At 44.1% G+C, this 14,421-nt stretch overlaps 1 protein-coding gene across 1 annotated transcript; it reads left to right on the forward strand.

The window, feature by feature from the left end:
* The first annotated feature begins 432 nt into the window (after positions 1-432).
* si:dkey-177p2.6 (uncharacterized protein LOC568712 homolog) lies at positions 433-9,563 on the forward strand. The gene is made up of 2 exons (XM_042094970.1): positions 433-1,145; positions 8,761-9,563. Exons 1-2 carry the CDS (start codon positions 1,006-1,008, stop codon positions 9,479-9,481), a joined length of 861 nt encoding a protein of 286 aa, XP_041950904.1. The 5' UTR covers positions 433-1,005; the 3' UTR covers positions 9,482-9,563.
* Positions 9,564-14,421: the final 4,858 nt, after the last annotated feature.

A 14,421-nucleotide genomic window follows, 5' to 3' on the forward strand; every position in this document is an offset into this window, starting at 1 on the left:
CTTGCCCATAGCCCTAGCGTTAACAACTTAAGAACCGGTTTAAGCTCTTTTATATTTTCATTTTCTTCATTACCCATTTGGAGTTGCATTGGAGCGCATAAGAATGCTGTTCTGGTATTGGCTGCAAGCGTAGACGTCACTCAAAAAGTAACGTCACAGTTTAAATCCCAGTTGCTCATGCCGTGCGCTCGCTGCACGAAGACAGGAAAAGAAAATCAGTCTAGTTGCAGTTGAAACTCACACAATACAGGGAAACTGCATTTTTCAATTATACAATACATATTTGAACATGAAATGATGTTAAAAAAAACTAATATTTGTCTTTCACAGTCACAGTATTCTCACACGTTTCTGGTCTCTGCTCTACCATGCCCTAGTAGAGTTTCTACAGCCTTTCTCCTGGTCACGTTTTTGGTCTGCGAGCGCGTACATAGAACGAATGAAAGATAGCGATAGGAAGAAGGAGAGAACTGACTCCGCCAATCAGATGTAGTTACTACGCGAGCTTGAAATTTCATTGGACCAATCCAGGCTCTCCCACCTGACGACCGTCAATCAGCTGAGCCTCTTTTCCCGTAGCTTCTGTGTTGGAGAAGCAGAGTGTAGCCTAGCTCGTTAAGGCTGCCTGGTAGGAGCAGTCGTTCTGCGTGCTAGTGAGTCAGGAATGTGTAGACTTTGGACAGGCGAACACTTAGATGAACCGTCAAAACTAATTCACTTAGTTATTCGCTTATTATCAGTCAGAGAATGTAGCACATAGTCGATAAATCCCGGTCTGCAACCAACTTAAAAAAACAGTGTAACATCAAACTAAATGCAAACATTAGTTTAGCCAGTAACGTTAAACAGTTTAGCCAGCTCAGCGCCGTTAGCTAAGTAGCTAACTTGGCTAATTCATTGCGCATCAATTGGATAGCGATGCTAGCCAGTGATAGATAACTGTCTTAAGTTCTCTTTTAGTTCCAACAAACTAGCAAGTGCGCTAGTTTAGTGAAACATTATGGTATGGGTCAAAGGGATATTGCGTCTTACGAGACTTCGATGAAGAGGAAAAACCGAAATCGAGCAGCCTCTATGTGCCGACTAGATGTGGACTCCGCTGCGAAGGAAGTTGAGCAACCGAGAGATGCCCTTTCCTCGTCAAGGTAACGCAACTTCCTAGCCATGTTGTCCCAGTTCTCTGGCTCCACGGGCCATGTCTGTTATCTGTGTTAATATGGCTAATGTAGCCTCCCCTCTGTTTTTAAGTTCAACATTAAGGTTAGTCAGCTAATGTTAACTTTTGTCACGGCGACAACTAACGTTAACGTTATTAACGTCAACGGTATGTTGCTTGCTTAACGTAATGTTCTGGTCATTGAAGTGAGTTCTAATACTCTAACGTTAGAAGTCTAGCTACACGTTACCTATCGTCGGTTACCAAATCAGCTGTTGAGCTTTTTGATTAGAGACCGATAGCCAGTGCTCAACCTTTAGTACCGATGAGCTATGAAATGAAAGTAAGGATTGAACTCGGAGCCCACATAACGCTAGCGTCATCGCTGCTTCACTAACGCTAAGTTAACATTACTTTATGAAGAGCTGATTATGATTGATATTAATTGTGGTTTGGCAGTCAGGTAAACGTTCAGTGTCTCACCCCCAGTTAGTTAACATGCTACAGATCAGTCTCTGTGATAACATTCGATGAAAATACCTCCTTGGTAACTTTCAAGTTGTACTTTCAACCTAGCTAACATGGTTAGCTACTAGCTTGCTAGATAGCTAGGCGATCAGCGATTTGCGTAACGTTCAGTGGCTAGTTCTAGTTGAAGTGGCGCTCCGTGCCGCTGTGGTGTTGCGTAATGGATCAATATCTCGCTAACTAACCATGCGCTACCCCTCACCTAGCCTACTGAAACTTGCTAGAAAAAGTACAATGGCAACCACCCTAAATATCGACTGTTTGGAAGTTCATGGTTAGATCTAATGCTGGTAAAATATACCGAATCGTGATTTCTGGAGTAAGTGAACTTTATGAATCCATGGCTAGTGTGCGCAGAATATCCTACGATTTAAATTGCCCTCCATAGCGCTTTGTCATTATGGTTAACAAGTACAGTAGCTAGTCATGGTTATGTTATTCAGTTAATTTGACAAGCAGGCTTGCGCTGGATATCCGTCCAAGTTTATCATCAGGCAGTAGATTAGCATTGGCCATCTCCCCTAAGCGTAGTGACGTTACAGTCAACGTGAGGCGAAGTGGGAATAATGTCAGTTAACATTGCATTAACTCTAACGTTGAAAGTAATCCGGTTTGTGTCAGCGGACATAAATGTCTTAATTTAGCGACGCTTTGGGCACTTACATTGAAATTGGCTACAGTTTCGTTTTATAGTACCGTTCCGTAGTTTCGTTTTTATCTCCTGAAGTGAGTAAACATAAGGCTTCGTCGATTGTGTGCACGGTCACGTTTACCCACTAATTCCCTTTTTTACATCATACTCGGAAATGTTGATTTTCAATTTCATTTTCTATTAGACGGCCATTGATTTCAACAGTTCCTGATGAGGACGCAATGGTGGACATACCACCCTTTTTTTTTTTTCAGCATGTGCAAAATAGTGGACTTGGAGTTGGCCTGGTAATGCGTTGACTAGTTATTTCATATCAGCAATTATAAGGGTCTTTCAGTCTTGTGCGGTCTTCCACACGAACTTAAGATACACAAAATATCGTTTCTGTCTCTGTGTGTGTTTAATGCTATTGTTTTAAGTGCGCAAAGCTAAAATGGTAAAACATAAAATTGCTGGCTGTAGCCTACGTTATGTTTGATATGCAGATTCTCAGAAGAAAATAGTGGAACTGCTGGGCTTTTCAGTATGCAAGAATTTGACACATTAGACTTGACTAAAGGTATTGGATAACTATGAATGGGGCTGCTTGCATTCTGAGATAGGCCTATGTAGTATTTAAAAGATTAGCAGTTTACAGTACTACTGTACATAGGACAGAAAGGGTGCAATAAGACTCCCCCTTTAAAAGAAATGAGGGTAGTTGGGTATAGCGTTGTAAGACTGTTACTGCATCTCTACAACTTAGTTGATCACTGAAGTACCCATGGTAACGCATCCCATCATGACCCATGATACGAGCCCTGAGTTTGGGTCCACTCATGTCTCCCTCGCTGTGACTAACCCCACGGATGTGACTCATATTGGTGAGGGTGGTTCCGTTGTATGAGTGACAAAGCGGCCCTTATATGGATATCCTCTTTCCCTGCCCCCTCCGACCCAGTTCATTACCAGCACCACTTTGAGTGCTTATCAATGACTGGCCCCACCCCTCACTGCTCGCCTTCTACTCTTGGGTAATCCTCACTGCCTCTTCCTGCTGGTTTCTCTCCATCTACTATTGCGCTTCGTCTACACCCACTACTCTCTTTCTCTCTCCCTCTCTTTCTTTCTTTCTCTCTGTACTGGAGCGAGTGACTACCTCCAGGGCAGGGATAAGAGAGCATAGACAGAGGGAGGAGAAGAGACGAGTGCACTACGGCCCGCTCCTCATTGTAACTTCAGCATTAGTATTCTTCCTGGACGGGGACAAATGCACTCAATGATGCCATACCAAGTTGTAGACCTAAGCACATGAAATGCTTTTGAGAAGCATAGACTTGAGCCATCTGTGTGTGAATGAGGTTTTCTTGCAATATGCATTTATTTAATTGTGAGTGATTACTGCCCCCCTTCCCATTGAAATCTTTAGAAAAGATTGAGAATTATAACCAGTGTTTCTGAAAGCATTGAAAGACAAGAGCCAAAAGAAAACTGTTAAGATCAACCAAATTTCAGTCCAAATCCAGTTCTAGAACTGAGGCTAGAAAGTGTCATGAAGCCAGATGTGGACACAGTGCACCAAACATTGGGCTATGTATTATATCTGGATATCCCTATGTCAATGATTTTGCCAAGATGGTCAACTGGGTGAATGTTTTGGTTGTCTGTATAGATTTGGTCAGAAAGAATGTCACTTTCCTTATATTTATTCACCCACTTGAATCAGTTCAATCATGTTGGACATAGCTTTAAAAAATGAGCATGCATGCAAAATGATTGACTTAGGCCTGGTGGCGTATCTGTGGTTCTTTTCTATGAAAGTGTTAAAGCAAGGCATGAATTTCCCTCAAGAAAAGCTGCTAGCCTATATATCTCTGAACAGGAGCATCTATGTCCGACTGGACATGGCTCACTACAGCAGTACGCATTTTTTACTGCAAATTCATATCAACTCTGATTCCCCCTGGTACTGTTACTGGAACTTGTGCTGCTGGTGTGTGCTCTTGGCGGTCCCAGAAACAGCATGTCACCTGAGTCCTGACCCGCTCATCCACTGCCGTTGCCATGGTAAATGGTCGGGAGGAGAAAAGTATAATGAGGGTGGCTTGGTTTTGAAGCACGACTTGATGCCTCCCTAACTGCCAAAGCAAGGAGCGAAAGATCACGATTTCAGGCGCCCCTGCCGCCTTACTGCCGCACACACACACACTCACACACACACACACACACTCACACACACACACACACACACACACACACACACACACACACACACACACACACTTGTGTAACCTGCACGACAGGGTAATGGCCTATACTTGTGCAGGGACAGTCTATAGTCTAATATCTAGGTTCAGTGGAGATTGGTGTAGGTTTTTACTAGACCAGATTCTAGTACTCACCCCAAAGACAACACACGCACTCGTGGATAAAGTTTATAATAAAAATATATAGTTTATTTCACAGGTCAAAGTCATTCAATTCGGTTTAAGTTATTTCAATATCAATATTAAAAGAGATGTATTATGTTATATCTGTTTACTATTCTATTATGCTATTTTATATGTTCTATTCTAATATTCTATTTATTGTTTTTATATATCCATGTACTACTTCATATTTTTGTTCTATTTAATATCTAAGTCTAATTGTATTTTCCTTTTAAAATACTATTAATATATTATCCTAACCTTATACTATATTACCTAATATCTTGTCTTATATTTATTATCCAATATTATTATATACTATAAATTAAACAAAATAAAACCCAACCCAAAACAAAATGTGAGTGCACTCAAGAAAATAATAAAGAAAATAAAATAAATGAAAAGGCGAAATGGTTCAGTCCAACTTGTGCAAAGTGCAATGTCCAGATCCTACCACAATCACAAGAGTTAGGGGGAGTGTAGCCTAACAGGCAGTCCAAAAGGAAGGGGCAAGTTGATGTAGATGGTGACGACGGTGAATCCAAATCCAGGACGATGAGGGAAATCCAGAAGGTATCCAAGAGTTCCAGGGCAAGGCAACAGGGTTTGTTCGGGGTACAACAACAACCAGTCTGCTCAAAATTGTACAGATTTCTTATTAATTTCAATCTCTATCATAACAATAACACATAAATACTAAATATAACTAATTTCTGAGTTTGATTAACAACAGCAGCATATTGCTGTAGGAACAGTCTAATAAATGTCATTGCAGCCAGGCTGGATGACAGCCAGACAGCGTTATTAAATCTGTCCACGTCTAACTTGGTTGCTATGGCTTCCATGGACGCCCTGTAGCCTGAGTCGGCGGCTAACGGCAACCGGAGCTTACAGTTCTTTTAACAAGCACATTATTATATTAAATTGTCTAAATTTCATACAGTAAATAAACTCTATGGTTGATCTATAGATCAGGTGTCCTGACTGGTTTTAAATGTCTAGCAATCAAATCGGAATTACCGATACAATTTTAGCTGGGCTAGCTTAGGTTTCAAATGTTCAAGGCTTGCTCACCAGGATTCCAGTACCATACAAAATACAAGGGAAAAGTCTTCTTTCTTCTTTTCAAAGGGTGATCATCTGTTTTCGGGTAAAATTAAGATGTACTAAATAATTGGCTCTGATTACATAAAACATGCAAATCTGTTTGCGTTCAGCTGTGACTTGCGACTCACCAAAGCTTCGTGCGGGGGAAAGAGGATCCTTATATTGTTTTCCAATGTTCGTTTTTAAGTATCCAAGTGTCCGTAGTTCCAAGTATCTATTATGATTTCGAAGTCGTCCGTATTTTAAATCTCCTCAATCTTTCTCTCCGTCTCATCAGACGTAGTGCTACTTCTTCTTCATTTACCGATTGACTGTTTTCTGTTGTTGTTTTTTAACATTTGTCTCGTGTCGTTGTTTTTTAACATTAGTCTCGTGCACGCATCTAGGGGCTACCTGGGAATTATTGCGCACCATAATGGGAAGTGGCAATTCATTGGGTTACACTTGCATGGTCTTTTTCTAACAACCTCCACCACCTCCCCGCCCCGGGCTACCAAAGCCACTGTCTCTGGGCTCCTGTTTCAGGATGTGTGAGGTCCGAAGCGTACTTTCACTTGCCCCTCGTCTCAGAATGTCTCTCCCAGTCATGTGATGAGGTCTTCTGCCTCAGCGGCTCCTGAGCGCGGTGTAGAAAGCCCCCCTGTGGACGGCTCTAAGCTGCCGCAGTCAAGTTGGCTTTACTGCAGCTCCCGTCATCTTACAGTTTACACGGTTCCATGACGCGGAAAGGAAACACATGGCCAGGCAGGTAGTGAGCTTCCTCCGACTGTGCTGAACTACAACTGGGCTACTCACAATGCCCTTAATTCATTCATTCATTAATAAATAAATAAATAAATAAATACATGTTTGTACAATTTGGGTGCATCTTGTCAGCAGCCATGTGATGACTTTGTCCCGCTGGCCCCACGGATGAGCAGCGCAGACCGCACATTGCTGTAGTGTGTTTGTGCTGGCTACTGCTGATCCTGCCTCCGCTTGGTGTTGGTCCTGCCGTAACGTGAGCTCTGGGGCTGCGGGCTCTGCAGTGGGAGAGAGGAGGGAGGAGAGCAGAGCAGAGCAGAGCGCAGAAGTCGTCTGTGGCGTGCGCTCGGACCTGCGGGGGATGTCTGCTCGCATTGAGCACCGTGATGGATTAAGTGTGGACACATAGGCGCCTGCAGAACAGAGGAGGAGGAGGAGGGAGGAGGAGGGAGGAGGGAGGAGGAGGAGGAGGAGGAGGAGGAGGAGGAGGAGGAGGAGGGAGAGAGGAGGAAAAAAGGGAGCAGAGGGATGGAAGAAAGGCTGCATGGTTGGCAGAGGGGGAGAAGAGAGTGGGCCGTGAGGAAAAGCGGGGAGATGTCAGCCATGTACAGAGCAGGAGGACAGAACAGCAGGAGTCTGAGTAAGAGGCCGAGTGAGAGAGTGAGTGAGTAAGAGGGAAGGAGAGAGACGGGCAGGTTAGTGTGACTAGACACAGCGGATGGTGGACCTGTTATGTTCAGCAGTGCTCTGTTGGTGGACCTGTTATGTTCTGCCTCTTGCCTCAGCACACAATCTCACAAAGCATTATGGCCGCTCCTTCACACAATTTGGCTATTCTTTGTATAGTTCAAGTAGTTTATTGTCATGTACTCATAAAAGGAAGTATAAGTAATGAAATTCCAGCTCAACTTTAAAGAATAAATTAAAAGTGGTTATTGAAAAAGCATATTGTGTGTGTGTGAATGGGAGGGTATGGTGTGCATCTGTGTGTGTGGGGGTTACACTTTATACTTTCAATCTGTGGGACGATGTCTAGCTAGAATAATGCATGTTTGACCTTGCTTTCAAGTTAGATCAACTTGGGAAGATATTCTAAATGTTCCTTGTAGTGGGAAGAGGCACACATCATCCCTCATGTCCTTTCATCATTGTAGCACAAATTTTAGCACAACCCCACCCCCCACCCCCCCACCAGTGTCCGGTCCACAACATTTGATCCCTCATTCTTGTGTCTTTGTGTACTAGGGGAGTTTAGAGAGAGAGTGTGTGTGTGTGTGTGTGTGTGTGTGTGTGTAGGGGTGGGGGATTAAGCCCCTCCAGCCAGTTGCAGCGCTGTAGCCCTTCTTTCCAGGCACCATCTGTAACGCTGACACCCAGCAGAAAGATGGATGGGGATCACCATGGTGACCATCAGAGCGTTCCCAAAAACCAGTGTCCCATTAGCTTACCCCCCGGAGCATCTGTGTGTGTGTGTGTGTGTGTGTGTGTGTGTGTTGTGACGCACATGTCCATCCCCCCCTTTGAGTGTGTGCTGCAGTGACGGACATGACCGTCTGCAACATAAGCACCACGCAGCCCTCACGTGGCAGCGCTGTCCTTTCATAACGCCATGACCAACCTGACCTCCTCTGACATACAATCAGCCAGATTCAGGCATCCGCGAAGATCTTCCTTGCCATGTAGTGTGCTCTCGGACTGAAAGTCAGACCTTAATTCTTCAGTGTTTGTCAATCCATAGCATGTGGTCCATATACTGTGGTTATTTTCTGTGTATGTTTAGCTGTTCAGTATTTTACCGTATGACCTCCAGCAGTCTCAAGGTCATGAGTTATTTTCTTTCAGCGTATATCCTGGAAGTGAATGTGCAGAATCAGAACATTTGCGTGATGAGTCTCTCTATAAAGGCCATGATTGTAAATGTATGAAATACACAAGTAGTGTATTTTTATGACTTAGAATTTAGCTGGCATGCTGTGGATTTCCAACTCAGTCAGGTCCCTTCAGTGCATCTTTCCCCAGGCAGCTCAGCTGTACTCTGTGTGTTTGGATTGTAATCTTACCCTTTTTTGTCTCTCTTTCCATCATCCCTCCCTCTTTCTGTTTTTCTTTTTTTTGTCTCTCTCTCTCTCTCTCTCTCCCCCTTTCTTTGTCCTCGTTCTGTGCAGGTATCTGCTGGGCCGTGGTGTGAAGCGTAAGCTGAGCGAGTGCGATGTCGCCGGTGACGCTGCACCTCTGGGCCTGCCCTACCCTCAGCAGCGGCAGCTCGTGCTGGACCTGTGCCTGGACAAGCTGCAGAGCTGCCAGCGGCGGGCCGAGCCCAGCCTGCACCGCTCGGTGCTCCTGGCCAACACGCTCCGCCACCTCCAGCAGGAGATGAGGCAGGAGGGCTCGCCTGCCGCCGCCTGCCCTCCCCCGCCACCAGCCCCGTCGCTGCACGCCCTCACCCCGCGCCACGCCCCCGACCTGCCGCCCGTGCCCTCGGACCTCCAGCCCGCTCGTGGCCCCCCGGCGTCGCCCGCGTCCGGCTCCGATGCGTCCGGCGCGCAACTGGACGACGGCTCTGGCGTCCACCCAGCAGCCCCGCTCCAGGACACGCTGTTCGGCGCGTTTGAGATCACTAGTTCCGCCAGCTGCTACCTGTCCGACCTGCCGCTGGACGACATCTTCGAGGACATCGACACGTCCATGTACGACGCCACGGACTTCTCCGCCCTGGCGCTCACCCCGGCGCAGAGGGGTAGCGCGGCCGGGGGCGGCAGTAACAGCGGCGACGACGGACTCAAGGGGTTCCCCTCCTCTGGCTGCGCCCCCTCCTCAGCCCTTCAGTTCTGCCTCACGGACCTCAACGACCTGGACCACATCATGGAGATTCTGGTGCAGTCCTGAGCAGCCCCCCACACCACCTCTGCTCTCACTCTATACAGAGACCTTAATCATGAACCTCTTTCTGGTCTGCTTTTTTTTTTTTTTTTAAAAAGAAGAGAAAAAGACAAGAAATGGTAAAAGTGAATCTATTTTTATACAGATAACTATCTCAAATATATTTATATTATGAAGGAGATTGACGTCAACCTGCCTGACCCACACTTGTTCGCTGTAGGATGTATGCATACATGCGTAACCCTTTCTGGCTCCAGCCTGGCCTGAGTTAAAGCCATCCCCTCGCCGCAGACACTGCATCTGTCTGCACGGACCTCAGCGACAAACGCTCAAGTACTACTGTTCATGAGACTTACCTGCATCACAGCCCTTCAGGAGAACCTGAAGAAATATCCCAGGAGCAAAGCCAGGGGTGCAATATGAAATGTTTTACCATTTTACAAAATGTAGATGACTTTTTGACACCCCCCCCCCCCCCCCCCCCCCGCCCAACTCACCACTAAGTATTGGTGGAGCATTACATTTGCTATCAATAACTCTACCGTCTGATCATGACATGCACATCCGACAACACTCGCACTACCTCTCAACAACCAAGAGCTCACTATCAATATTTTACTATATAAAGTCAATGTTTTAGCAGTCTTGTGTTCCCGACTACAACAACAACAAAAAACATCTGACTATTGTCAGTCTTGCTGTGTAGTATCGGAGGAAGGCTACGTTTCCCCCATTGTGACCCAAGTCCACAGCGCTGTTTGTTTCTGCCAACTATCTTCTATGGCAGGCCTTGTTTTCCTTGTTGCTTTGGCCATGTGTTCAGCACCTCAGGTCTGAGGTGGACAGGGACACCCGTTTCTGCAGGAGGACTGGGGCGTTTGGGTCTGATAAAATGTCAGGCTTGTAGATAACTGCTGAAGAGAGATTCTTTACACAGCCACACATTTCGTCTCTTCCTGGTTTTATACATAGAAATTGTTTTAAGATGAAGAAATCTGCATTTATACATTTTTGACTTTTATGATTGTGGCGAGTACAGACATGCTCTGGCATCCTGCTGAATGAACTTTAGTGCCTATAAACGGAGGACAAGAAGACTGGCAATGGTGGAACTACACACTGTGCCCCCCCCCGCCCCATACATACACACTCGATCGATCATTTTTACTAGGGAGCAGCTCTGTCTCTTTGCCCCAACATCCTGAGACTTTTTTTTTGATATTTTAAATCTTAAGATTGATTTTCTAATATGAATACTGAGTAGTTTTTAAACACCTGAAAGGCACCATTTTATTATTATCTAGAGCCAGACTTCTGAAGCACCCACTTCTTCCGCTTTGCAAACCTCAAAGACTTTTTGCAACTCTATGAAATGTCAGTGAAGTCCATAACTCATGCACGTAGGGCAGGGCAGGACTGACACAAGTACACCAGCCACAGGGCTACTGGTACGAAACACACACACACACACACACACTAGCCCCTTTTTGTTGCTTCCCCCTACCCCATGATCGAACCATTTGTTTCTTCAAGGAGTTGCATAATAACCAGTAGCAGCCAATCAGGGTCTTGGTCACCAGGAAGTTGCTTCACAAGGGGAGGTGCCCCGTGTGTGTGTGCGTGTGCGTGCATGACGTGAGTGTGTATGTGTGTGGAGCTGGGGCTGCAGGTGGGGAGGGGTGTGTGCTGTGGCGCTGGCTGACTGAGGGCTGAGGCGGGGGAGGGAGGGAGAGAGAGCTGCAGCCCAGAGCTTCAGTCACGCGGAGCTCTGTGCTTGAGGAAAAAGCTTCACTGAAAATTTCACAACAGCTGGTGTGTTATAGTGTGAACACACCACCGAAGGGGCCCCTCTCTCTCAGTAGCCAATCAGGAAGCAGGGAAGAGGAGGAGCTTGAGCCCTTTTGTTTTTGTGTGGAGTTGGTTGACAAACGCCAGCAACTTTTCCCTCATCAGAAGAGCAATGTATTCCCCGTCTCACAAGAGTGAGCACCTTCACTAGGAAAGCCCTCCGAACTCCTCAATCATCCAAAGTGCAAAGAAACTGATGAAAAATCCCTGAAAATTGTAATCTCATTGAACATGCTATTTTGTCTGTGACACGGAGGAAGGGGTTTCTCTGTTAAGGAAGGCACACGTCTACGGACTCCAATTTGGGGTGCTCAGAGAGCACCACCCCCACCCCTCTGGCCTGTGGGGGACGTTTACAACTATGTCGTGGAGACGGCCCTCTTTAAACATGGCCGTAGGATTCCTCCACTGACACTGTCCATGGACATTTATCTCCCTGTTTTTTCTTCCTGTGTCTCATGCTGAAAGCTCTGCATCAAGTAAACCGTTGGCTTGCAAGCTTTTTTTTCTTTTCTTTTCCTTTTTTCTTTTTCTAATGTTCTATTGTGTGTTTCTGTATATATTTGTATTTCTTTATTTTTTCCTGTGTGGTTAAGTTAATGAGATAATATATTGAAATTTATTTAAATGTGTGAAAATGGTCCGGTTTAAAAAGGGGGCGTTTTACCCCACTGGATGAGAAAGGAGTGTTTGTAAATATTCTGTTGCTTATTGTGAGATTTTTATCATGGAAATTATTTTTTTTTGTAAATTGCTAATTCTGTCAGAATGTTAGTACAGAAATATCTATTGAAAGTTTGTTTGGTTTTCTTTTATGTTTTGTTTTTATATTAATATACATGTACAAACTAAAGAGATTTCTACCAACCAGGCAGTCAATTTGGCAGCTCTCCATGCTAATGTCACCCTTGAGTGTTATTTTTGTTTGTCTTTTTCTGTTCCTTCAATTACACAAACATGTATGTTGGCCATTGTCTGGTATACTGAAGGATGCCTACCATCTTTTGTTGATATGTCAATATCTAGCAAAGTTTTATCTAGCAAGTCTTGGCCAGACTTGTTTTACCTTGGTAGACACTCCAGTCTAGGGGGTACCCAGTTATGTTTTAATTACGCAATACTTGTAACTCTACCAATCAAGCCATTCACAGTTATATGAATATGTCAGGGTAGGGTTGCATCTCTACCGCAAGACACTCTTGCAGTGATCCCGTTTATTATTATAATTTCTACATGGCACTATTTTCTAAATTTTAGATAACGTAACAAAGTGAGGCTTTTTAAACATTGACAGTTGCCAGTCCCATGTTACATTTTGATAACATTTAGAGCCACCTAAGTAGATTAGAGGGCTGTGTTATTATTTCTTATTACAACACGCAGCAATGAATCTTTGAATATAACCTCTGTCCCTACCCCAAGTGCTCATGTGTGTTTCCTTGAAAACTAATAATGAAGAAATGTCTGCAAAGAAAGCTAGAAGCCACATTAAAGCCACAAGTGTTGAGGGATTCTTTTACAAAGATGCAAGGAAAGATTGCCTCATCTGCCTTCTGTGAAAAAGCAGTGGCTGCTGGTCTGTCCCAGTCGTCTTCGGTCTCCTACGTCTGAATGAGGCCCGGGAGAAGCTTTAATGCACACTTACACTGAACATCTGCAATCCTCTCTGTGTTTTGATGGTGCCACTTTTTACTCATCCATGTCTCAGCTTCCCTTTTTACTCATCCATGTCTCAGCTTCCCTTTTTACTCATCCATGTCTCAGCTTCCCTTTTAAGATGTGTGTGCTGGAGAACCTTGTGAAGGGTCCACTTAAGTCCCAAGTGCAATATGAACTCCTTGCACAATGACGACAAAACAAAGCCTGACCATTGTGGTCCAAAGAGACTAAAAGTATGTATTTTTATTGTTTTTTTTCTTTGAAAAGTATATTGATGTATAAAGAAAGCATTTAAATTTCCAGCAGAATGAATATGCCCCCCTCCTACCAATTATCACGTGATGTGGTAGTTGTTTTCCTGCTTATGCCCCTGTCTGTTCTTTAAGACCTCTTTATTTCCAGTCATACTCTATGCAACACTATTGTAGCAGGTCAGTACATGTAATGTAAATAAAATCAAAATTGAAAAAAAAAAGCATATTTGTCATTCATGTTGTATTTTTGATCGGTCTGCTAAAATGATAAAGGGGTGAGATGCTGTTAATGTAGAATTGCTGCAGGCCATATGAGCTTAGGTGTAAACATCTGGATGGATGTAAGTTCACTGTAGAAATAATGATTCTAGTCTGGTTTGAAAAATGTATAATACATAGTGCCAGTTAGACTTGAATATGTTTGAAAGGAATTCATGGATGTTTGAAAGTCCCAAAACTGAATAAATAATTTTAAATTACATTTTTCAGCATGGAAATAAAAACAATAGCAGTATAACCTGGTTCTACACATTTTCACTAATGTAGGGTTACTTGGTAGAATATATGCTGCCGTCAACGACACCTTAAATCCAGCAACTCTTGTCTGCATTTGTCGCCCCCTTGAGGCCTAACTGCGGCTACTGAACCAGCTACTGCTACCACCACTCGTGGAGGTGTTATTGTTACCTCTCTAAACACCAACAGTAATAATAACAAGGTTGACAACAATGACTGCATTAATTATATGACTGCAGCAAAAAGTGTGACACTAAGCATTATTTTGGATCAGGTGCTTTTATTAAAGGAGGTCTGAGGGACAAACGGTGCTGGATGCAGGCAAGTCTTGAGTTCAACACAAAAGGACAAAACTGGAAAAAGTAGGCGATGGGTATGATTAAAGGATACCCCCTTGTGGTAGATTTTGAAAGTGCTTTTTGAGATTGAGTTGATTTACAATGTAAATGTAAGATGTATTGTATGATGTACGTGCCATAGGCCTAGCCTCCTTCAGAAGTCAAATAAATCACAAGAAAGGGTTATTGATGGGAAAGGTCCAAAAATATGTAATTCAGGTATCAGTATACAGACAAATTATGTTGTGGCTATAGTAAAATCTTAATGTAATGATGGGCTGGTTTACATTACATAGAATGTAGTTGCCGGCTATTATTTAGTCAAATAAAC

This window comes from Alosa sapidissima, chromosome 6 (genome assembly GCF_018492685.1).
Source record: "Alosa sapidissima isolate fAloSap1 chromosome 6, fAloSap1.pri, whole genome shotgun sequence".
Lineage (NCBI taxonomy): Eukaryota > Metazoa > Chordata > Actinopteri > Clupeiformes > Clupeidae > Alosa > Alosa sapidissima.